Consider the following 25534-nt stretch of genomic DNA (forward strand, 5'->3'; position numbering starts at 1 on the left):
ATAATGATTAGAGATACTTTATTTTCTACCGATTACATTGATGACTGTTTTTCCACGTGCGTGTCCTCCTTCCAGTTTCATAAAGGCCTTTGGAACTTCAGAAAAAGTGAAGACTTCATCGATAACTGCTTGAATCTACAGAATAAAGAAAAAGTGTCACCATATTAGGAATAAAATAACGTATCTCCTTCACACTTCCAAACTGTATGAAGGAAGGGGGGAGGTTTCTTTATAGTATTTAGGGTAGAACTTGCCAAGTTACGTGGTCACTAGCTTTTAACTTTTATTTTGGGGTCCTCTCTGTGTGCAGGAGAAGGCTTTGGGCTGCTCTTTGCCCAAGTTTTGAAACATCTCTGCTAGCACAGTTCAGAGGCCTCGCCTAGGACTCCAGCAATAAAGTCACTATGCAAGGCTCTATCCCTTCAAAAGCTGACACTGTGGTTCAACTTTCTGTTGCCCATAATGCTACACTGAAGAAAAAAGAACATTTTTCCTCATATTTCTCTACTGTTTTCCTGGTTAGACCTAAGAATTTTAAAAAGGTCAGAAATTTTAAACATACCTTCTGCTTATCTGCATCAGCGGTCTTAAAAGACTTGATCACATATTAAGTGTAAAAAAAAAATCCACATTGTTGCTGAATCATTTAGATGCACTTGAGCACTCGGCCACTGTGTATTCCAATAGGCATAAATCATTATGCCCAGCTTGCATCAACTGATATTTTGACATTAATTTTGTAAAGTAGCCTTCTGGATTGTTTTAATGTCTAATAATGAAGGTGAAAGTACCCTACTTACTCTCCACATCATTAACTAAGGAGCCAGAAAACTCTACGAGCATCTTCTGTAGACATCATAGCACACTGACACAAGCAGAAGAAATCCTAGCTGCCTCTGAAAAATACTTGTCAGTGCTGATCCAAGGGAAGACACTTTTTCTGTCATCAAGTTCTGAGTCATCCCTCCAATGACCAAATTAAATCTGTACACAAAAGTACCTCCTACACAGCATCCCAAAGATCCTCCATACCCTGAGGTTGGTCTCTTGACCTTGGGCCCCTGACACTAGCCTGATGTATGTTCTTGCATTGATGAACTGATCCTATTCCTCTTATCAGAGGAAAATAATGCTAGATGAGTCTGCAGCCAGCTCTGTAGTGACAAAGATTTTAAGTAACAAAGATCCAAAGGCTCCAACAAGGTCCCTGTTACATGTGTCAGTGAAAAATATCACAGCTTCTAGCATGCACACTACCTTGTTGAATACTCCAGAACTGGTAACTGCCCTCTCCTGGCAGGACATGCATCTCGCTAAGCAGAAAAGAAATATAACAGCAGTAAGGTGGCAAACAAATTCAGAGACACAGACCCAGGACAGCAAAAAACCACTGAACAAGACAATGGCTTTGGGTAAACTGAGCATCTGAGTAAACTGCAGGTGCTGTGACCTTCAGCAGGAGGAATGTGCGGCTGATCAGTGGTGACTGTTTTGAGGAAAACCAACTTGCTTTCATAGCAGAAGCTGGGGAAAGAAAAAAGTAACCGTGTTGAGACAAGCACAAGTGCAGCACTTGTACAAGCCCTTGTTAATGGTGGTTGCACGCAAAGCGGTGCTTCAGTCAAGAGAAAAAAAATGCAGAAACTTAGCTTGCTGGAGCATGGACACAGATGACTGGGCAAGAGGCTAGGAAGAGGAGAAAGGTATTCAGGGAATAATTCAGTGCACCAGTAAGAAAGATGTGAAGTACAAAGGATTCCAGGGAAAGGGGGAAATTAATTGCAGACACATGCAGCAACTAAGAAAAAATTAACAAGACACTTCAATGTTCTGCTGCCTGCAGTCATTTACTGTCGGCTGCAGCTTTATAACCCTGACAGAACAAGGTATGTTAAGTCCTTAGCTTATTAGGTAAAGTCCAAAGCATCGTATTTGAAAAGTGGTGACACGGGGTTTCAGAGGAGCTCTGAATTCAGCCTCACAGTTCAAAACTGTGTGTATCGCAGCCACCACTCACTCAAAAGCCCACGCGCTACATTGATGTAACCTCTAGCTCCATTTAAACACTGGCTTTAGGCAGTACTATAGAGAGACATGAATACTAAATTGATGATCCTGGCAATCTAGAGCATTAAACATTTTATCTGGCTGGCTGGTCAGTCCCATTGTCTAAATAACCCTGAAAGGGCTGACCCTTTTGCAGCACAGTGATTCACTCAGCCTTTACCATAATCCACTGACTAAGATAAAATTTCTTCCTGTGAACAGACAAACAAGTAGGGGAGAGTCTGCTGTTTGTTGAATGTGTGATAATAAATGGAGATTAACTGGATAATAAAAACACTGCCTATTTACAGCTACACATCAGTTCCTTGCCAGAGGATACCTATTTGTTCAGGGAAAGGGATTAAACTAAAGTCTGGGAGAGAAAGGCTTAACACACCCGCATTGAAACATTTATGTGAAAACAGATTGGGCCTGAAAGGTATTTTCTTCCTCTTCATTCTCTCCGATGCACAACATACTATAGAAGTGAATCTCAGGTCTCTTGAAATGAACTCATGTGTTTAGAAAAATAGAAAGAGTAATTGCTGATGCTGATTATGGCTATCCTACACAGAACTGGTATCCCAGGCAATCTGCCTCTGAGCACAGCAGGCAGTGAACAGGCACTGGCAGGTGCTGGCTGGTCAGTGAGAACACACTCCCACTAATGCCAAATTCATGCCCACTCTTCGAGGTCCAGACTTTTGCAGTAGCAAGGACACAGTCTGAATTTATCAGGAGAGGAAGTCACTCCAGTGAAGGTGGAGCTGCTTCCTGCCACTGGAGGGAGAGCTAGAGCCTTGAAATTCTCCCTCAGAGGCCCTCAAAGCAAGCCTAGCGCAAAGCAGAAAAGAAGTCCTCTCACTGCAAGGACAATGACAGCGCAATGGCTCTCCTCCAGGTCAGTAAGGATGGCCGTGTCCAAACTGCAGGGCAGCTTTGCTTTGCAGAGTGCCTTCCTCCCAGCCACTGACTCCCAGTGCATACACCCTAGTCAGGCCTTGGTAAGTAGCCAGGGGTCTGGGTACATGCTTTGGAAAACATACTTGCACATGCACAGACAGAGGGAGCAGTGGTGTGCTCCACCAGACCACAAAATCCTCTTGCAGACTTGCTGTAACAGAAAAGACTTGCTTGCCATCCTGACTAGCTGAGTCAGAAGGTAAAGGCTGCCTTCCTCCAGAAATTACCACGATGCCCAAATGCGGTATTTGAACACAAATGCAAGCTTGATACTCTCCTTTGGCCGTCAGTGAGTCTCCTTTGAATATCAACAAGAGACCTGAACAGAAACCATTACAAAGAACAGTCCCTTTCCTGTAACTGAACATTTACTTATCTGTTTGGTACTTTATTGCCATCTCATGGAAAAAGTGCTGGTTTGGGACGCTGCCATTTCTTCCCTTTGGCTGAGTATCTCCTCTGCTGTACTCCAGTTCCAGTCAAGGTGGTATTAATTCCACCCCTTTTTTCTTCATCTACGCTTTCCCTTAAAATGCATGCTAAGCTTCATATTGCCTGCCATTGTTAGGTTCTAGGGTCAACCCTAACTAAAGACAAAGATTAAAGTTCTTGTCTTCTGGAACAGCAGGCTCTGGTCACAGGTTGTATGAGTAGCTTTGCAGCTATAAAGTACTATGCTTTTGATTAACTTGTACTTCAGAGAACAGAAACTTTAATCCAAGAGTACATTAAAGGACATCAGGTATATGATATTTCTGTCCCAAATGCCTAGCAGAAGCAAAAATGATCCAACAACCCAGCTTCATACACCAATAAGACACAAGAATGGAAGCTGTTTCCTCGGGTCTACTCCCACAGTCAAACAACAAACAATTGTTGTTTGGTTTGGTTTGTTTTTTTTTCAAACCAAAGTACATTATTTCATATCAAGCCTCTAACAGCAGTTCAGAGTAACTCTTGATATCACGTACAAGAATTAAAATGCCAGAAGATGAATCCTAGTTAAACAGGCTATCAAGGTATGGTTAGGAGCGTAGGACAGACTTAAGAAAAATCTCTAGTTCATTAATTAGCCCTGGCAGAACAACTTCTACAAAACACAATGAAGAGCAGTAAGAAACTGGAACAAGCCAAGAATTGTAGTGTGTGCCAGGCTAGCCCGAGATTAAATCGGTAGAATTGAGGAAGATCTGGGGTTTAGATACCTACTGAATCATACTGAAAAACTATTAAATAAAGGAAAGAGCAACTCTCTCTTCTGGTGGAATCCCCTAGCAGTCACGTTCATGGCAGTTGTCCTGCTATTTATGCTGGTAATTAAATAAGTCTGGAGCAATACAAAAAAAAGTCTTCTCCAGACTGAACAATGCCAACTCTCTCAGCCTTTCCTCATAGGAGCGGTGTTCTGATCATTTTTGTGGCCCTCCTCTAGACCTGCTCCAACAGGTCTACATCTTTCCTGTGCTGAGGGCTCCAGACCTGAACGGAGTACTCCAGTGGGATTTCAGCACAGTGGAGGGGCAGAGTCACCTCCCTTGATCTGCTGGCCACACTTCTATTGATGCAGCGCAGGACACGCCTGGCCTTCAGGGTTTCAAAGGTGTATTACTGGCTCACATTGAGCTTTTCATCCACCAGTACTCCCAAATCCTTCTTGTCAGGGCTGCTCTCAATCCATTTAACCCCTTGTCTGTATTGATATCAGCAGTTGTCCTGACCCAGGCACAGAACCTTGTACTTGGCCTCGTTGAACCTCATGAGGTTCACATGGGCCCACATCCTGAGCTTGTGCTTTGGATGGCATCCCAATCCTCAGGTGTGTTAACTGCACCACTCGGCTTGGAGCCGTCTGCAAACTTGCTCAATCCTGCTGCCTATGTCATTGATGAAGATATTGAACAGTACTGGTCCCAATACAGACCCCTGAGGGACACCACTTGTGGGCATTGAACCATAGAACCCTACCCTCTGGATGCAACCATTCAAGCAATTCCTCATCTACCAAACAGTCCATCCATCAAATCCATATCTCTTCAACAAACTTTAGCACATTTATATATATATGTACATATATATATATGTATATATATATATGAGTATATATATTCATAGATGAAAGCACATTATTTATTTTTTATATACATTAGATTAGTCCTGCATGACCTGCATCTCCCCATATCTCAACAAATTAAAATAACAGACAAGAACTGTTTTGTTGAGCCCACATTTCACCACTGTTCTGGACGTAATTCCCTCCTGCACTAGGGACTAGAGCTCAGAATGCTGGAACTGACCTCCTACAGAATATGCAATTACATCAGGCTGAGACAACATATTTGATTAAACACTCGGTATATGATGAAATTTTTCTAGACCTCCTTGTGGTTTATGTGAATTTACATATTCAAACCCTATCCTTCCACAGGATGAAAAATTTACATTGGTGTTCTTCACAGACATTTTATGATGTAATCACACAGCACTTTCATTAAGAGCATATGCGAGCTACCATGTCCTGGTAGCAGATGTGTTTCAATAAAAATCATAGTGGTTGTCTTGGTGGCCATGACAACTTGCAGATAGAGGTTCCTTTTGGAAGAGAAAGGACTGAACAGAGCTTTTGGCAACGTCTCCTTTATCAACAGCTCTGGACTCTAGCCGACCAACCTGGCAAGCAAAAGCACTGCAACAAGAAAACACAACGTTTGAGGGGGGAGGGAGGAGAGGGTAAGCTTTGTAATTTAGCATAGAGAAAGATGGTTGGTGAAATCAGCATAAGTAACTAGTGAGTGGGAAGAAGGACTGATCTCTAGTCAATTTAGACATTTAAGTACAGAATTGGCACCCTAGTGTCCTTTTTTTTTCCAATAGGGAGAGTAAAGCAGGCATCACTCATGGGTCAGTCCTCTCAGGTACCTTAAGATACCTTAGCACAGCCATACAGAAGACCAGAACTACCACAGAGAAGGGCACATCTCCAGACGCCAGATCTGGAGAAGGTTCAAGGACTTAATATGTAACATTAGCTGTTTGATGTTCATACAGATGAGAGAAATCTGCAACAATTGTGCAACAAGGGTCAAGGAAAAAGTTACTTGCAGAAACTGTAACAAGATAATTTGGAAACAAATCAATACATGCAGGTTAGGATACAAAGTCAAGAAACTGAGATAACCTTTGTTTGTAGGAGGAATGGAAGCCATCTTAAATCATAGCCCTCCAAACAACTCAAAACCCAAGTAATGTCAAAGTGGATGACCATATCCATTTATGTTTACTTCCTGAATAGCAACGATGAGTAATAGAAAACAACCGAATTCCATATTTTAACAGGGTATCTCAGAGCAAATCACCAAAGGTAGATAAAGGGCATTAGACCTCATTTGTAGATAGAGAAATTATGTTAGCAAAAAGGTTATGTGATTTGTACGGCACTGCACAGGAAGACAGCAGCAGGGCCAAAGAGCAGGCAGCATCCCTTCCTCCAAACCAGAACAGCAAGTGCCAAGTCCAAAGCATCTGTGTCTTCAGCAAAATGTATAATCAACACTATACACAAATTACATTAATACAGGCATGCAATTGTTGTTTTTTGTTTTTTTTTTTTTTTTTTAATACGTGCCTGGGCTGTAACATTTACCTAGAAACTAAACAACACAGAACAATCTCTTCATTTTGGGATCAAAGATACTAGTCCTTTACTCTTACTTCTGCAAAACCAACTTTCACCCATCAGCCCATCTGATGCAACTCTGCTCTGAAGGGAAGAGTATTAGCCCACCATAAATTCTGCATTTACACACCTCTGCACTGCATTTAAATGGCATTGAATTAAAATGTTAACCCACATCCTATTGTGACCCAGCAGAAGCATACAACTAACTTAGTGATCCTCCCTACTACACTAAGCAGTCTTTTGAGCTTGCCTTCCCCCATCAGGCTTTGTAAAAGGCAAAGTAAGCACTCAATTATAAGTTAGAGACTTTCTACAAACTTATGTAGTTAAAAAAGCTTGGTATGTTTTCACCAAGGAATAAATGTCACATCTTTAGAATGGAGGAAAAAGTTAAGCAAGCAGCAAAACCCAAGACTGTCAATGTTAAATTCAGTACACTGACCACAAATACGTCAAACTAAACCCTAACCAGCCTTTCAGTGACAGTGCAGGCAGCAGAGAGCACTCACGATGCTTCAGCAAACAGCATGCCAGCAGATCTGTGTCCTGAACTAAAGGCTCCGTTGATTTCAGCTGTCTTTAGATGAGAACCTTGAAATTCACCAGGAACATTCTGCCATGGGAAGAAATCCTCAGCTTCTGACGTGTTTCATCAACTCATTTGGTGGAGCCCAGGTTAAGGCAGTCCTTGCTGGCTCCTAATCAACTGGCAAATTTCAAGCCACAACAGGGATTTCCCAGCAGTTTATAAAATAGCCAGTATCTCTCAAATTTGATGAGGAAATACTTGATTTTCTCAATGCCCGCTAGTTTTGCAGCAGCCTCCCAGCCCCCCAGTCTCATAATAGCCTCTGCAAAATCTCCAGCTACAAGGCAGAGAAAACAGCTTGTAAACTGACAAGGGTTTTACAATCCCCAGAACTGAGCTGATGAGCAAGTATATTATAAAAGGCAAATTATTCTCCTTCCTTGCACTACCAGCTCATCAAATCCTCTCCTTCTCCTCCCCATAAAAAAGGCTGTTAAAAGAACTCCTCATAGCTGACATTTTGCAAATCTCTTCCTTGCTGCAAAGACCATCCATGTGAAAACCAAGTATCTTTAAACAACTTTTTATTTATTCTACATCCACTGAAGGACTGAGAATCCCTTTAACTTTTGTGTAGGAAGATGATGAACTCATCAGAACTAAAAATCAGTGTTGGTACAAAAGGACTACAAGAACACACTGGCAATTTAATCTGTAACTGCTTCAGGGGTATGCTCTGCAAAGCTTCACACACTGCAACATCACCTCTTTAAACCATCTTTAAACCTTTTTAATGTCCCTCATTTAACCCCTCCTCATGATTTATAGTTTCGTGAAATAAAAGACTCTCATTTTCAAGAGCTCTCCAACTGCTTTCCTAGTCACACTTCATACAATCTCAAAATTAAGATGTCTGTAACAGCAAAGTCGATTCACTGAAATTTCAAAGTACCTAAATCTGCATTTCTCAAAACTGTATTCACTCAAACCTGAGAAGCTGAGCTACAGGAGCTCACTTTGCTGGCTTCCCCAAGTCTCCTTGCTAAACATTTGATTTGTGGTGGTTTGGTTTTTTTTCTTAAGTCTAATTTATTCTCTTATATTCAAACAAACATTTCTTTTCGCTTAGTTATAGAAAATTATGGATCAATTCCTCCAGTAATTCTCTCCTGCCTTTTTTGACAAACACCTAGTCTTCTGAATGGATGATCTGTCCACTAAAGAGAAGTCTTATGATAATAAAGATCATAGTGTTATTAATATCTATCTAAATGGACCACATCTAGGTCCTGTAAAACGCTGATGATAGCATGGGTGTTTACAACTTTTTTACAAAATAGGATAAAACACTGCTAGAATAATGATTATGGAAACAGTCTGACATTATGACCTGTTTTTTTCGCACAGAGAATAAGCAACCAAGCAAACATCTTTGTCCTCTTGATCATCTTACAACAAAAAGTACACCAGGACATTCATATATGTATGACGTACATTTTAAATGACATTACAATTCACCTGTCCAGATTATTCAGCAGAGAATGCCGATTAAGCCCTATCTCTATTGCATAAACAGGTGTTTCCCAAGAGGCTTTCATGGGCATATTCTGAATTTGTTTTGCATACAAGGTAGGAGCAGAACACAAAACAAGTTGTGACTGGCTAAGAATAAGGACAAACTGTAAGAACAAAGACAAGGGCATTTCTGTTTCTTAAACAATTATAATTTAGTAGTGTGATTGGATGTAGTCACAGGATGAGGAGCATCTTCTACGATTTCTTTCCTGACCATGGGATAAAGCCTACAGCACTGAACATAATGCATAGCAGAGTGGTGAAATCTGTAGCCAGGAACACACTTCACAGCTTGTTTGCTGCTGCAGCCTTTGTTTATGAATAGGTAACTTTCTGTCAGCAGCACACTGTCACGACAGAGCAATAGGAGTGGCTGAATTCAGGAAGATTTTTATTCTTATCAGCAGCACTGAGGTGGTAAATAGAAGCAATCAGGCCTCAAGTAAGACAGCAATTTATCTGCTGTTCTCCAAACTCTGGGACACAATGCATAGCGAAAGAGGAGATCAACACTGAGACTTCGAGAGATCTAAAATTTTGGTTAACATGCACAAATTTTGAGCACAGGCCTGACAGTTCTTGTAGTGGAACTACCAGCAGTCATGGCAAACTACTTCCTCTTCTGCTTAGGTACCACATAGCAAGATTAGCAGCAATTGTCCAAATTCTCTACTCTGGGAATTCTGGCAACATGAAATTATTCAAAAGAGGACAATGCCAGAATCTACAGCACCCCACAGCCCAGTACACAGACAATCAACTGCTGCATCTCTCATACATTTTGTAACAAGCTCATAAATCTGAAAAGAAAAGCAGTAACCTATCTGCCACTTCATGCCTTTCCCTCAAGTCCAACAAAGACATTCCTCAGAAGCTTTTGAACGCTCACAATATTCCAAGTCACTGTGCTGAATTAGCACAAATATTATAGTCTGAAGTACTGAAATAATGAAACACAAGATTCTTGTCACCAGTCTGCCAATGCAAATTGTCTGTGACCTGCAATAACCTCAATATTCTAGTTCTGTGCACATTATGGGCAGGACTCCAGATCATCCAGACTAGACAATTTCACATATGCAGATACACACAGTCATGTTCATTCTGACCAAATGAACGAAGTGAGACCTCTTAGAACGTATCATTTTCAACACCACAGTTCATGTGAAAGTGATTCCCATTGGCAAAAATAAACAATCACTGGACTTGCTTTCCTCATAACTCAAGTCAGCTTTGCATTTTTAAAATCAGGTAGGGTGGAGAGTGAGGAGGCAGAAGAGTATTAAGGATTACAAACTATGCAAAAAGCAGAAGTTAAAAACTGGAGTGAGTAAATCCTTAACTAGTTTCCCTCACTGTGACTCTCTTACCATTTTATTCCGTAATTTGAACTACACCATTTTTGAGTCAAAGCAGCACCTCTTTCAGTACAAATACCCAGATAACCATTACTGACATACCTTTCCAGAATCAACTAGTTCTGCTATTTCATCCAGACTTGGGCCGCTTGGCATAAAAAATGCCCACCGATAATGGACTCCTTTAAGGAGATGCTGCAATAAAGAAAACAAATAGATTAAAAAATCATGAGGGAAAACTGAAATAGGAATCAAAATTAATGACAAAAGCACTAGAGAAGTAACTTTAGGAAAACACACAGAAATTATATGCTAGTGTCTAAAAAACACTCCACTTAAAACAGGTGGATTAAATGTACAGACAGGGATGTTGTATTACCACAACAGGATGAGGGTGAATTTTGTGTCCAATGGCACAAGTTAGCTAGTTGAGAAAAACAACCACCCTGTCTTTGAAGCTAGAAACAGCATAATTTATTACATCAGAGAGAAACAGTACTATATGTTTACACATATTCACAATGGGTTGAAAGAAACCCAGCAATGTGACATTTAGAACCCTCTACCTCAGTGTCAGTGATTAAATTTTCCACCATCACATCTGTCAAAGTCATCACTTTTCAATGACAGATGGCAGCTCAAATGGAAAGCATTTTGGGAAGATTTCACAAGCACAAGACAAGAGTACCTCCTCTGAGTAAGTCATTACAGCAATAAAAGCACTCATCTGCCAAAGAAAGGTGATTTTTAATCAGTGGCATACAACGCTCCTCATCATGGAACCATGCACACTGAGAAATAATATCTCATTATTTCTTCCCAGCCTTTTCACTTTGTTTTTTGAGCTTTCCTTTGAAAGTATTGGTGCAGGACTTAGAATCTCATTCAACCATGCCATCACAGGAATACCATAGCAACTGCTTGAAAAGTATTCGTTTGGAGAGCAAGTACACATGTTGGAGTGAAGAAAGAGAACAGTTCTAAAAACCCTCACTGATCTGGCCCCTGGCAGAACGCATTAAGATCTACTTACGAAAACTAGAAAAATCAGTTTCACTATCCAGACACATGAACATGAAAGAGATGAAAAGACTTTCTAGCCACCCTCAACCACTTTTATTACCCTCTGGTGCTCAAATAGGATAAAGAGAATCAGTCATGGAACAATGTTTTGAGAGAGAGCTTGTCCAGCCTAAAGCAAAAGGCAGAATTACCCTTACTTCAATGAGGCAGGGATTTGGTGTGTTTACTATGAAACACTAGCTGTCAGCAGGACTCGCTAGGGAGACCATATGGAAACAGCCACAATGAAAAGCACAATAAGGAATCAAAACTTCAAAGCACTCCAAACTACCACAGACACCAATCAGCACCATCACAACACATTTTTTTTCAGTGTAAGAAAGAAGGAAAGAATAAAAATGCATCTGAAGTGCACTAATGATACATGAGGAAAATACGACAGATGCCTGTAGATGAGCCACGTGATTAGACTCTAGGGCACAAAGGAAGCCACTAGAGTACTACATAATATTAAAGTATATAGGATTTGGTCAAATACCTTTACAGTTTTGGAACCAACAGTGACTCCTGTTTGCAACATGCCATCAGCCACTCCAAGTTTGTCCATGTTGATGAGGAAAGGTGTCACTAAGGTAACATATGTTGCTCCTGACCATTTCTTCAGGAGGTTTAGAGCCCACTTCTCAGTGGAGCCACCAACATTATCTAGGATGAAATCAAATCTGCAGACATGTAAAGAACAGGTTTAAAATCACAATATGGGAAAAGTAATTTCATCATAATTAAGCTAATTTCTACAATAAACTGGCTATAGTGTACATTTTTATAGGTCACTGCAATGTAATAAAATAATCTGCCTCCAAGACATTGGCACAAAAGTGTCAAGACTTCAGCTAAATCTCAGCTTTACTGTACAATGGGAGTTAAATTTATAGGTTATTGCCCATTCGCTGCACAGCGGACACAAGCTATTTAGATAACTTGAAATGCACTTCAACTCCAAAAAGCAGATTCTTAGATGCACAACTACATCCTCTAATGCTTAAAGTCTTCTAGAGCTCTATCTCTTCAGATCTACCACTGAGACTACCTGAATAGTCTTGAGGTCTGATCTTAGCACTGAACAATATTGTATGTGCATGTAAAAACTCATCTGGACTCACATCCTGACTAGGAACATCTCCTGTACAGGCTGTACTCACTCTTTTCTTTGCATCACCTATTCAACATAGAACCTAACAATTCAAAGAGTCTAAAACTTTCCCATCATGGAACGGGTGTACACATCCTCTGTCAACAAGCCACAGGTTCAGCATTGCTCCTCATTATCCCAGCACGTGAGCCTGTAATGGCTGAACAGGGCAGCAGGGACTTATGCACCTATTCTGTCAGATGCACAGCTCATTCTCATTTTCATCTGTAAATTTCCAGCAATCTCCAGATTGCAGTAAGTCTGTATATACACATAAATCTAATCTAAATAACCTACAAATAAGAAGATAAATACTTTACACAAATTAAAAGGAAAATTTCCTATTTCTGGAAAGACAGCTTTCCTGCCTCTCTTCCAAGGGTGCGAGTTCATCTTAAAGTTCAGTCAACCTAACAGTTAGCTGCCAATAAAAGAAATTAAAATAATGAAAACTAATGCTCCAGCAAAAGCCATGGGGCCCGAAGAGTTAGTACAACTGAAAGGGAAGGGAAGTAGGAACAGCGCTCTCAGCATACCTGTCTGATCAGCTTAGCTACATCATAAAATTGTGCATTAGGACAGTTCTGTTGATATTTCCTAAAAAGGGTCACTTGCTAGAACTGCTGCTTAGCATTTAAGATGTTGATTTGCACAAGGCCAAATTTAGAACTGCTTGCAACTACTAAGTCACTTGCTGCACATCCTCCCCATACAGACAGTGTCAGCACCCTCGCAGTCAACCTCAGCCTACTGACAATCACACCGCAATTAAAGGGCGCATGCCTTCCTAGCACAGTTATCAGTAAGATTCTTTCACAGATTGAACAGCTTCCATTTCCCCTCCCAGGAAGTTTACTCAATCTAGCTAAAAAGAGCAGTGTAAATACCATATTCAAATACAAGCCACAGTAGACTAAGTTTAACAGATGGAAAGATTACAAAAGCAAGAAAAACTTCAGTTCCAGAGAAAACCCCCAAGCTAGTTTGAACATAACTGCTGTGACAAGATAAGCGTGATTGTTTATCAGAGGCAGCCCTACTCAATGTTACAGAAGAGAAATTTACATCCAGTTGAGTCGCACAGTGGCTAAAGAGTTTCAGGCAAATCACTTAACTGCTTTGTGACATAGTTCTTCCCCCAGAAGATCAATTTTATTATTTTCTAACCTCACACAGGATTTCTGAGACTTATTTTAATTCATTCATGTTATGTAAATGCTCCAAGATCCTTGGATGGAAGCTGACAAAACTGTTCAAATGACAGTTATTGGAGAGGATCACATAAAAGTAAGCTTGCCTCCACAAGCTAAATTAACTGCGTTAGTCTTACAATGAAATCTCTGCTTGCAATACTCACTTGACAAATTACATTCAAGAAGGGCTGGGATGAATTTGCTTTAAAAAGTAACACCTTAAAAATAGGGGAAAATAAACCCCAAAAAAGAAGGAGTTCTCATAGACTGGAGTCAAGTAATCAAAAGCCAGAAGGTCTGCCCGCCAACTCCTTCAACTCACTATTAGGCAACACAAACACGTACAAGGGTAGTGCTTTAAGCTGCTCTTCCAGATTTCCAGATTTGTAATCAATCACATCATCCGCTCCAAGCTTTTTCATCAGTGCACTGGCATCATGAGAACAAACTGCTGTCACGTGAGCACCCCAGGCCTTCACTAGCTAAAAACAAGTATAAAAATAAAGAAGTCCAAAGAATAAAATTTAGTGAAACATTGAGAACAACTTAAAAAGCCAAAGTCTTGTTATATTTATACAACAAAAGTGCAACTGGTATCAGCTGGAGAGACTGTGTTCCAACATAGGATAATTTGTCACACATCACACAGACAAAAAATGTTTAGAATTTATCAGTATTGAAGGAGGTTTTGGAGAGGAGGGAGGGAGGGAGGAGAAAGAGGGTGTTTTGTTAATGCCACTTGGAAATATCACGTCTCAGGACAAATAAGGCTTCAAACAAAATACTCCATTTGCCATTTGGATCTGCAGCTAAATACATACCTAGACATATTGTCTAGGTTACCAACCTGGAAAAGTATCACCAGATCAACCAACAATATTTTTAAATATTTAAAATTAAAATATTGTATATTCCTACCTGCCCATGAAGTACTTAATATTAACTCACTGTAACTATCTTAAATATTAATAACAAGAAAAAGAAGGAAGTTACCTCTGATTTACGACAGGGAAGATGTCAGGTTATCTTCTACTCCAAAAGCTACAGCAAAGTAAAGGATTTTTGCTACTTATTTATCTTTTGTAATCTCATTTTTCATTTGCAGTGATATTTTTAAAATTTATTCCGGGTTAGTTAATGTGGTTTATTCAGGATTAATCAGAGAGCTGGTCAGCCTTTTCCACTGATGTAACGTAGCCACCTGCTTCATCATATGCAACTAGCACACCTCTAAAAATGCTCTTGTAAGCCTCTTTAAAACCCCCGTATTTATGATCTAGAAACATGGAACACAGTGATGCCATCACCCAACTTCTGTATTTTTTTTCATATTCTCAAGAGAAAGATGTTTCAGTATGAGATGACACCAATTAAAATCAAAATCATCAAGTTAAATGAGAGCACTGAAAGAGGATGTTCCACAATTAATGGATCAATAAAAGAGCATGTTGACTCTTCAAAGTTTACAGCTACTGGAATGAAGACGGACGAAAGGCCAGCAGGGCAAAGACAGCAAAGGAAAGTTAATCTAAGCCACTGTGCTTTACATACGTTGCATATAAAAGCCATGTGCCTCTCATATCATTTCACCACCTACAACAGTTATGGTAGATGACACATTCTCCATTGGTTTTTCTAATCATACATCAAGTTCTTTTCATATTTATGGAGCAAAGCTGACTGATAATGAAAACAGGCTACATATTTCAAGTTACACCAATTAGAGATTTCTTGCACTCACTACCTACACAACTCTTCTTTGGAAGATGCTGTTTCCTACTTTAATCCAACATAAAAAAAGGAGAGCAATAAATCTGAAAATATTTCACTCTTGTGACAGACGGTGCCACGTCATTATTTCTTCTCTCGGTTCCCTTCCATTAATTTTTTTTCATATTGAATGGTTTGAAGATGCATCCTGGATGTGCTGGTTTATATTACCTGTACAGCAAATGTACCAACTCCTCCTGAAGCTCCTAATATTAATACTCTGTAAGAGAAAATTAAAATATATTAAATAGTTCTTTAAGTAAGCTCTACAGTAACTATGTATTCTAATGCCTCTTATATATCTCTGACAGCAAACTATTTTAAGGAAAATTTGTATCTGTCATTCAATGTTACACAGTGGTCAACTCTTCAGACAGCTGGTAATGTGACTTAACATTGCTGACCATGTTTCCTGTGCCAAAAGCATTACCTCAGCAGAGCCAAAAGGACTGTTGGTGAGGCACTGGAACAGGTTGCCCAGAGAAGTCACAGATGCGCTACCCCTGGAGGTGTTCAAGGCCAGGTTGGATGAGGCTTTGAGCAACCTGATATAGCGGAAGGTGTCCCTGCCCATGGTAGGGGAGTTGGAACAAGATGGTCCCTTACAACCCAAATCGTTTTATGATTCTATATGTGCTTTTCACTAAAACCAGGCAGTGGAACATTTGTCACGCAAAAGCACTGTCCCTGTCCTTGCTTTCCCAAACTCAATTGCTTAGTTTGGGACGAAATCATTCAAGAGCCTTTCTGTCTCCCAGACTCCACTGTCATATCTCCTAAAGAAAAAAAAATTCTGAGTCACCAACATTTTACACAAATTGGTATTATCCAAGACAAAAACTAGTTTAGTATCACATTATTTTAGGGAGACTGGGACCTTCAGAATATATGGAACATAAATTTCCCATATTGCATAATATTCATCTAGAAGACAAAAATACAACAAAGCAGCCTCATCATAAACAAGTTTAAGTTCTATTAAATTAAGACATGTGCCTTTTTCTTTAGAAAAAAAGGCCGTAGAATTTTTCTAGTTTAGTACATTTCACAAAGACTCTGTAAATGCCAGGTTGTAGAAGCTGGCATATAAGCAAGAAAATGAAAGAGTGTGTTACCAAATTGTTAGCAAATGAGAGTTCATTTTAACTGAACAGACTACCCTAAATTTCATAAAAGTGAAGGCAAGTTTAGTGGTATGAGAACCTCACTGCTATAAGACTGTTCAAAAATGTCATCCAGTAGCTTATTAAATAACTAAACTTCAGTTGCTGAAGCTACAAACTGTGCTTGGACATTGAACCCATTTGCTAATTCCAAGACAAAAGGAAGATCCAAGATATGTCTTGGCATAGACTGGGGAACATCATGTTTCTCAGAACTTCTTTTTGCCAGAGAAATTTTAGAAGCTGATGATGTTCCTGTTTTAAATCTCACTTAACTGGATGTTGAAGGAAACTGTTCTTTACAGTCTAAAATTGTACTTTACAATCTGGAATCTCAGTTTACAAAAATTCTTTGAAGTAACCTCAGAGCCTTGGCTGTGGAAGCATTTTAAAATGCTTCCTCTTTTGTAATTGATCAGATTCTGATTTCACTGATCCAAGTTTCAAGAAACCACAACGCCTGCAGCTTTTAAATCTGCCAAAAAGTATTTATCCTCAGAACCATGCTTCTAACAACCGATGTGTAAAGCAACATTCATATTTAGATTTTATTGTACATGAAAAGGCTCAGGAACACTACACACTTGATACTGGCTTAAGCCCCCCCCGTCTTTATCCTTAAAACGGGCAGTCACAAATCCTTTCAAAAAAACCATGTCAAACTGCCCTTCCAATTCTACTCTTTGATTAAAGGGCATTTCTTCTACTACAAATTCTGGAAAAAGCTGTTGTTTTAAAAAATTTGCTCAGCATTTAGGTAACATTTTCAGATTTGGGGAGCCACTTGGCTAGAACTTTTTTTTTATTCCCCCTCCTTGAGTAAAAGCCCTTGAAATTCTACAGGTAGAAATACTTTTCAAGTTTGGTTTGTTCCTATGTTAAGTGGCCTCTTTTCTCCCAAACCTTCAAATTATTACATTTCTCTCCATACACTATGACTTTAAGACAGCTCTTCACTTCAGAGACAAACTATGTCTGCGCACGTGCCACAGCTCAACAGATCCACGTTTCTGCAGCACTGAGGATAGCAAGACATACTGTTTGGCACAAGGAAGCAGGGAGGCGTATGAAAGTGAAGGACCTATTAGGACAGTACTGAAGGACCACAGAAGGTAAAAAGTGCCAAATCAGGCACAATTTTGTTTGCTTTTCCTTGGGAAAACACAGCCAGGAGAAAACATATTGGAGAAACTACTTGTTTCATTGCAAAGGTGAGACTAGGAGCATACTAACATATAAATATGTACACAACAAGAGAACAAACCAACAAATTAGTTGATCTATCAGATGTCCTAGAGAACCTACTCTCTCAAAAGAACAAAACAAACATTCATACCCCAGGGCTTTGCTCCTTTCTGACACGGGCACATAATTCAACCCATCATTCACCAAGCTTCATAAGAGGCTCTAGTGGTTCAAATGATCAGAGAGTCAGCAGATCTCTCCAGATCAGCATACCATGGGATTTGAGAGTCCAGCCCTTCTCTCTGGGTCCTGCTCTGAACTACAGCATGGACACAAACTAACATAAGAGAGCCAGGACCTGCTTCAGCTGTGTGTCATATCCCCAAAGATACAGGCGGTGAGGAGTGCTTGTACAGAACAAGCATTTTCTCCAGATTATAAACAGCTAACAATTTTCAGTGACTCAGCTACGTAAAAAAAAAAAAAAAAAAACCAAAAAAAACCTGAATAAATATAACAATCTATATATAAAAAATTCCATTTGATTATGCCAATAATGTCCCCCAGAGATTTCCTTCCTGTATGAAGCATTTGCCCCATCAAGAAGTTCTACAATTTACGCTCACTTTGTATTTCAACAGATAAAATGATAAAATAATGCAAAGACTGAAAAAAATATTTTCTTTGTGTATTATATAATTCAAATTTTCATTGTAATAGTATAAAACAAGAGTCTGTGTTTAATAGCTTATAGTAACAGAATCCCATGTCTGTCCCCAACATACTTAAATGTATAAAATACTGACTCTGTATTTATATAAAAGACTTTTACTTAATATTAACATAAATGTTTTCAAGAACTTCTCAAATTGTCAGGTTTGTTTTTACCATAATTTTGCAAATACAGTAAGCGAGATATTTAACAGCTATTGCTGAACAAGCAGATCCCCTTTCTACTGAATGAGGACACTTGCACATATGAGAAATTCTCCAAGTATTATCCACAGAGAACTTTAAAACAACAGAGTCACTCTGAATATTTTGCATAACAAGAAGATTCACTTTTAGCTTGTGCAAGAGTATTGAAATAAATTACAGTGGTATATGACAAAAGTTATGGAGAAACGACTGGAGTTACAGTGATGCAGGAAACATGATAAACTATGTGAGCACACTCCAGGTAACTTTTGTAAGAACAAAATTTGTGAAAGCGTGTGGAGATGTGGCAGATACTCCAGTCAGATCAACATATAGTCAGATGCTGGACTGTTAGCGAGTATTCCTGGTTAACCCACCCCTCCACCTCAAAAAGGCAAAGAAAACAATACACACCAACAGAAAAATAATGCTGTTTCTAAGATGTCTTAACACTGCAATAAAGCATCAGTGAAGTAGCTTTTGTCAAGGAACACAGCTGCTCTCTCAAAATAAGACACACTCGTGTGTATGCACACCCTTCTATATAGCTATTTACATACACCTACAGGAGACAAAAAGACCAACATAACATCACATATGCAGGTAAGTTCTTACCAAACATTAAATTATTTCAAGAAATTAATAAACACCATGTGAATTCTTGTCTTTTGAAATTATTGCCTTGAGAGAGTCATGTAAAGTTCATGAACATACTTTTGCACAGACCCTCTAATATATTTTATGTACTTACCCCACAAGAAATTTTTCAGGGAAAAGAAAAAAATCTACCATCACATAAGTCACTCTCTGCTCTTTTTAAGATTCAAAACTTCTAGATAGAAAACATCATCATTTTATAAGTACATTAAAATGTTTTTCCTGACAAAGTAATTAAATATTTATTTGGACATAAAAGTAAATGTTAAGTGTAAAGATACGGTATAAATGCAGTTTGAATTTCACTTTTAACAATCTAAACATCTACCTGAAGATTGGAAAGATACTTTAAACAAGGCTAGCCTATCAGCATATCTTTGGGTTAACTATATTTACACGTGAAAATTAAGATAATAAAAAAGCGTAAATGATGAAAAATAAAAAGGAAGGCAACATCTAGAATTTTGTCACTAGCTGGAAGATAATTTCAATTACACGTCTCTGAAATTGCTTTAAATTTTGCAGTTGCATTTTCTCAGAAGATTATCTTTAGAACAAAAAATTACCTGGTATTTTCATGATGAAATTTACCATGACATATGAACAACCACTCACAGCTTCTAAAGATGTGGGTTAATGTCAATAAATCTATTGTCCCTTCTAGTGTGTTGCATTAACAACTGTAACACCCAAAACAAGATGAGGTCAGGCATTTAGACTCCTACTCCCTAGTAATTACTTTATGACCTAAATTTTTAGTGCAGCACAGTAATTTTAACGATTATTTTTCAATTACAGTATTTTTACTTTTGCTTTCCTTTCCACTCTGAACATTTTGCTATCTATTTACACAAAGATCTAGAAGCCAAAATGACTGCAAATTCCAGTTATCAGGAGAAAAATGCTTTCTGCTCCAATCTTTCAATTAATTTTTCTTCGTCCGTTCTGTCTGCCATTGTGAGATTACCAGGCTGATAAACAAAACCAATTCTATTTGATTTGGCTGCTCATCTTGCACATTTCCTCTTCTCTTCTGATTTCCTGACCTCAAAGTTCTGGCCTACAGGTCAAATGAGAACTAGTCACCTGCTCATTTTTTTCTAAAAAGCTAGGAAACCTGCCTGTTCCAAATGGCCCATGCACAACAGAACCAAGTGAACCACACCTCTGTGGCTTAGGGAGCTTTTTGTGAGTTAGTCAAAGTAATTCAGAGAGGATATTACATTTGGATAGTTGTCCTAGCGGGCAGAAAGGGAAAGTACCTATAAATTCCTAGGGATACCGCTCTTAAATTCCCTACATAGTCCTATACATTAGAGATATATTGGACTACCTCTAAGTAGTTGTTATACAGAGGAAGTGAGCAGCAGGAGACTAGGTACACTCCAGTTAGGGTCCTCATCTGAGTCTCCCTCTAAAGAGGCCTCTCTCTCATCCTTGCGTTGATTGAACATCTTCGGGCCAGCTAGCCTTTGTGAATGTCAGGGTATAAGTCCTCTTAGAAGCAGCTAATCAGTATCAAAATGAAACACTAAGTTTTAGCACAAGAATTACTTAATTACCTTTTCCCACTACAATTATTTTGGTTCAATCCTCCAACTTGGTGAACTGCAGACCAGGCTGTGAGACCCACGTATGGTAAGGAGGCAGCTTCAGTGTGACTGAGACTCTTTGGTTTAAAAGACACCTGAAATACAATCAATCACATCCAAGTGACACAGAAGATCCTATGTGATATCAAAATATTTAAACAAGTTTTACTGAATTGCAGATTGTGCATTACACATTTTCAACAATTTTTTATAACTAGCTACAGTCTAAATCAACCCAAGCACCAAGAAAGTCAGTTGCTTAGATACCGAAGGAAAAAAAAAAAAAGTTGGTCTTTAGACTTTCAGGAGGGTTTGTCTGTTAGCCACAGTTTTGAAGGTTTACCTCGTTTCCACTAGCGACCACAAACTCTGACAGAGTGCCCTGTTTCCATGGAGGAATTGCTGCCCACACCTAAAACCAAACAGAAAACTACTATCAAGTTTTGTTACTTTGCACATGATTGTACCTACACAGAGACGTTTTCTTCATTAAAGAAATCTTTTTTCCAATTTGCAGTATGTGTTCACTATTGCATATCAGAAACCAGTTTAGCTTATTCTTTAGACAAAAAAACATTACAAGACTGACTAAATGAAGGACTGGAGAGTAAATAAATTGTACCATACTATGTATAAGACAATTTTTCAAAAAACCCAAACTACTTTCATACCAAGAAAGCCCAGACTGGAGGGGCTGGAGAAAATAAGAATTTGCTGTACTAAAACTGGTGAAATGTGAAAGCAGCTGATAAAAGTGGAAGCGAACAATTCCACTATTTATATGAGGGGTCACCAAGTGGTTCTTGTGTTAAGTCAGAGTTCCTATCCTAAGTAAGTTACTCGAGGGAAAAATAAAACCAGAATTCTAACAGGAAGGGATTACATCTTCAGTCAAAAATGATGCAGTATCTTAAGTCTGTACTTATAAACAAATTCCTCTCTTGCTACTGAAATAGACCAAAATATAAAAAAACAGAAGGGAAATCAACTTGAAGAAGCAAGTCTGGGAAAGACCATGTTTTCAAAGATAAAGGTAGGGAAGAAAACATTCTAGGAATTCACTGCCAGATAGTCCCATTCAGAGTGCAGCAACATAAAAACCCCCAATTTTCTTAAGAGGAAAATGAAAGCTAAACATCTCTAGTATATTTTAACTATTTATTCTAGAAACAAAGGGATTTGTGGTACCACCTCATCTCCAGGTTTGAAATAAGACACACTCAGTCCACACTCCATAACAACACCAGAGACATCTCGACCAAGCGTTAGCGGAAATTCAGTCTCCTCACTTTTGAGTTTCAGGGGATCCCGCTTCATATTTAATGCAGTTGCACCATAACCACCTGCAAAACATGAAATTAAATGAGACGTTTATATGAGATGTACTGTACTGAGTTTTCATTTAACTGAACAATTCCATTTAGATAGCACTGTCTGTGCCTAATGTGCCTCATGTCTTTGCAAGTTCATCATGAAAATATTTTATACTTTTACAGATTTTACAAATAAAAAGTAAATCACGGTTCTGGCTTATTTGATCCTGACATTTCTCTCCATTATAAAAATACTTCATATGTGATAACACTGTCAGAAATTCTAAGAAGCCCGCTAGAAACACTCCACTTTCCAACAGCATCATGTAGCTAGGAATCCAAAAGAACTCTAAGCTTTCCATTAGCCTTTTCAAATTACAGACCATAAACAAAGCAACATGAAAATAACTGTAAATAATACTAAGACAAATATCAGATGAGTGATTTGAACTTCTATTCAGTACGCAATAGCTAAATGCTGCAAGTTATTCATCTAGTAACAGTGTTCAGCCTCAAAAAAGTCAGCATTCAGCCAGGTGTGTCCTTTCAAGTGTTTGCAGAAGTCTGCCTAGGTGTCCTATTATGCTAGAAAGTGCTTTTATACTGAAAAGAAATGGACACAAATTCAGGCACCTTAAAAGCAGGGTGAATAGAAGGTAGTTTCTTCGAAATACTTCTACATGACTCAAAATAATAGTAGCAGCCCCGCAGTTCAAGCAGGTCGTTCAACTGGAATCCTTAGCTAGCAGATGCCCCATAATCAAACTTGCAACTTTATATGAGGATTTAAAAAAAATTAATTTATCAGAGGCCTCAAACAGAAATTACAGCTCTGTTGGTAGGCTTCCTCCAGGTATGTCTGCATGCGCTACTGGATCTGATTTGATATGCAAGATCTTCTCAACACGAAGCATGAGGTCTTCTATTACCACAACTTCCTTCTTGTGTTTCAAACCTTGAAACCTGTGGAAACAATCCAACTAAATGTGTCAAATACAAAGAGTTAGTCAGTCAAAGATGTAGACTTCCAGCATCAGATGACAGATACTCAGATGCTAATTCAGGAAGCAAAGGCATGACAACGGACAACGAGGTTTAGATTAGCTCACATGTGCCAACTTCATGGTCACTGACCTTCAGCCCCATTATCCTCAAAGAGATGGGAAAATCCAGCACCTCTCAGGGGGAGAGCTGCTCCTTGGAAGAACTAGTCTCTGGACCAAGAGAATGCCACCAACTAGGTGGTGGGGACAGGAGAGATGGCCAGGAAACGACTGCCACCACAGTCATGCTACTAACAAACCACAGAATCACAGAATGATAGAACATCCTGAGTTGGAATGGACCTACAAGGATCATCGAGTCTAACTCTGTTATAGGACAACCCCAACACTCACACCATGTGTCTGAGAACATTGTGCAAATCAGGCTTAGCGCCGCAACTACCTCCCTGGGAAGCCTATTCCAGTGTTCCACCATCCTCTGGTTGATCAATCTTTCCGTAATATCCAACCTAAACCTCCCCTGGCACATCTTCCTACCACTGTCCTGGATACTACGATTGGTTGCCAGAAAGAAGAGCTAAGCAGCTGCTCGTCCTTCTCCCCTTGTAAGGAAGCGGTAAACTGTAACGAGGTCTCCCTTCAGCCTCCTCTTCACCAGGCTGAACAGGCCAAGGAAACTGGCCTGTGAACCTGAAGCATGGGGGGAACAGCAATGAGTGACTTGGATTAGAAATGCGCCCTCTCAATTAAGGCACTCTTGTCTTCAGAAAGGTGATAGCTTTCTGTACTGTTCCTCCCTAAGAACTTAGAATCATAGAACAATTTGGGTTGGAAGGGACCTTAAAAGTCATCCAATTCCAACCCCTCTGCAACAAGCAGAAGCATCTCCCACCAGAGCAGGCTGCTTAGGGCCCTATCCAACCTGGCCTTGAACAACTCCAGTGATGCAGCATACACAACTTCTCTGGGCAACCTGTTCCAGCACCTCACCACCCTCACAGAAAAAAATGTCTTCCTAATGTCTAATCCGAATCACCCGTCTTGAAAAAACAAGTTCCAAAGAGGTGGTTTCCCACAGGGCCCAGGGTGACCTGTGCTTGGAAGGGGTCCTCTCATAGAATCACTAGGTTATAAAAGACCTTCGAGATCATCAAGACAAACTGTAGCTGTCCACTACTAAACCATATCCCCAAGAACTTCATTTACCCATCTTTTAAATACCTCCAGGGATGGTAACGTCCCAGGGCAGCCTGTTCTGGTGCCCAATAACCCTTTCAGTGAAGAAATTTTTCCTGATGTCTAATCTAAATCAACCTTGGTGCAACTTGAGGCCATTTCCATCCATATTATTGTCTATAATTTGGGAGAAGAAACCAACACCCACCTCACTACAACTTCCTTCCGGGTAGTTGTAGACAGTGGCAAGCTCTCTCAGACTCCTTTTCTCTAGGCTAAACAATCCCAGGTCCTCGTAAGATTTGTTCTCCAGACCCTTCACCAGCTTTGTTGCCCTTCTCTGGACATGCTCCGGCACCTCAATGTCCTTCTTGTAGCAAGGGGCCCCAAACTGAACACAGAATTCAAGGTGCAGCCTCACCAATGCCAAGCACAGGGGAAAGGTGACTTCCCTGCTCCTGCTGGCCACACTGTTTCTGACACAGAACAGGATGCTGTTGGCCTTCTCGGCTACCTGGGCACACTGTGGGCCCACACAGCTGCTGTGAGCCAGCATCCTCAGATCATAGAATGACAGAATCATAGAATCACCAGGTTGGAAAAGACCTCTTGGATCATCGAGTCCAACCATTCCTATCTGCCACTAAACCATGTCCCTGAGCACCTGGTCTCCCCCGTCTCATAAATACCCCCAGGGATGGTGACTCAACCACCTCCCTGGGCAGCCTCTGCCAGTGCCCGATGACACTTTGTGAGAAATCTTATCCTGATCAGGTCCTTCTCCACCAGACAGCCCCCCGGGCCGAGGCCGGCCGGGCTGGTGCCGGTACCCGGCACTTACTTCTCATGCTGAGGTCGATGGGGTTCAGGCTGGCGGCGTGAACCTTAATGACGACCTCGTTGGGGAAGCGTATGGCGGGCAACACCATGTCGCGGGTGAAGCGCAGCGCCTCGTTGCAGCCGTAGCGGTCGATGACCCAGGCGGGCATGGCGGAGCGCGCGCGCGCCGAGCCCCGCAGCGCGCGGCAGGGAACCCGCCCGCCCGCGCGCACCGCCCCGCGCAGCGCCCGCCGCCAAAGCATCGCCGGGGACCGAAGCCCCTTGACCTCACAGCCCCTCCGCGGACACAGGTGGGCACAGCGCCCGCGGCCAATAGGCGGCTCCCTTCTTCGCCCCTTCCCGCCAATGGGGCGGCTCGGTG

General features: G+C 40.2%; 1 protein-coding gene across 4 annotated transcripts; it reads right to left on the reverse strand.

Moving 5' to 3' along the window:
• Position 1: 1 nt before the first annotated feature.
• RTN4IP1 (reticulon 4 interacting protein 1) lies at positions 2-25493 on the reverse strand. 4 transcript variants are annotated; one of them, XR_008449129.1, is made up of 10 exons: positions 25175-25493; positions 22032-22183; positions 21184-21252; positions 20811-20935; positions 15497-15545; positions 13901-14037; positions 11709-11892; positions 10250-10342; positions 1258-1686; positions 2-135 (listed from the first exon to the last, which is right to left on the reverse strand). XR_008449129.1 is itself a non-coding variant. In XM_054062675.1 (10 exons), exons 3-10 carry the CDS (start codon positions 22155-22157, stop codon positions 19-21), a joined length of 900 nt encoding a protein of 299 aa, XP_053918650.1. In that variant the 5' UTR covers positions 22158-22183; positions 22787-23116; positions 25175-25312; the 3' UTR covers positions 2-18. The 4 variants fall into 4 exon arrangements, 3 of the variants coding, with proteins under 3 accessions (XP_053918650.1, XP_053918649.1, XP_009563198.2); XM_054062675.1 differs by lacking the exon at positions 1258-1686 and adding an exon at positions 22787-23116 and having other exon boundaries at positions 25175-25312; XM_054062674.1 differs by having other exon boundaries at positions 2-1686.
• Positions 25494-25534: the final 41 nt, after the last annotated feature.

Source organism: Cuculus canorus, chromosome 3 (assembly GCF_017976375.1).
Source record: "Cuculus canorus isolate bCucCan1 chromosome 3, bCucCan1.pri, whole genome shotgun sequence".
Classification (NCBI taxonomy): Eukaryota; Metazoa; Chordata; class Aves; order Cuculiformes; family Cuculidae; genus Cuculus; species Cuculus canorus.

Excerpts from the sequence above, each read along its gene's own strand:
- RTN4IP1 (XM_009564903.2), bottom strand. The coding sequence starts at position 25,415 with ATGCTTTGGCGGCGGGCGCTGCGCGGGGCGGTGCGCGCGGGCGGGCGG. Across the intron at positions 10,343-11,708 it reads TTGGTTCCAAAACTGTAAAG|CATCTCCTTAAAGGAGTCCA; the intron begins GTATTTGACCAA and ends TCTTTATTGCAG. Across the intron at positions 136-10,249 it reads AACTAGTTGATTCTGGAAAG|ATTCAAGCAGTTATCGATGA; the intron begins GTATGTCAGTAA and ends TTTATTCTGTAG.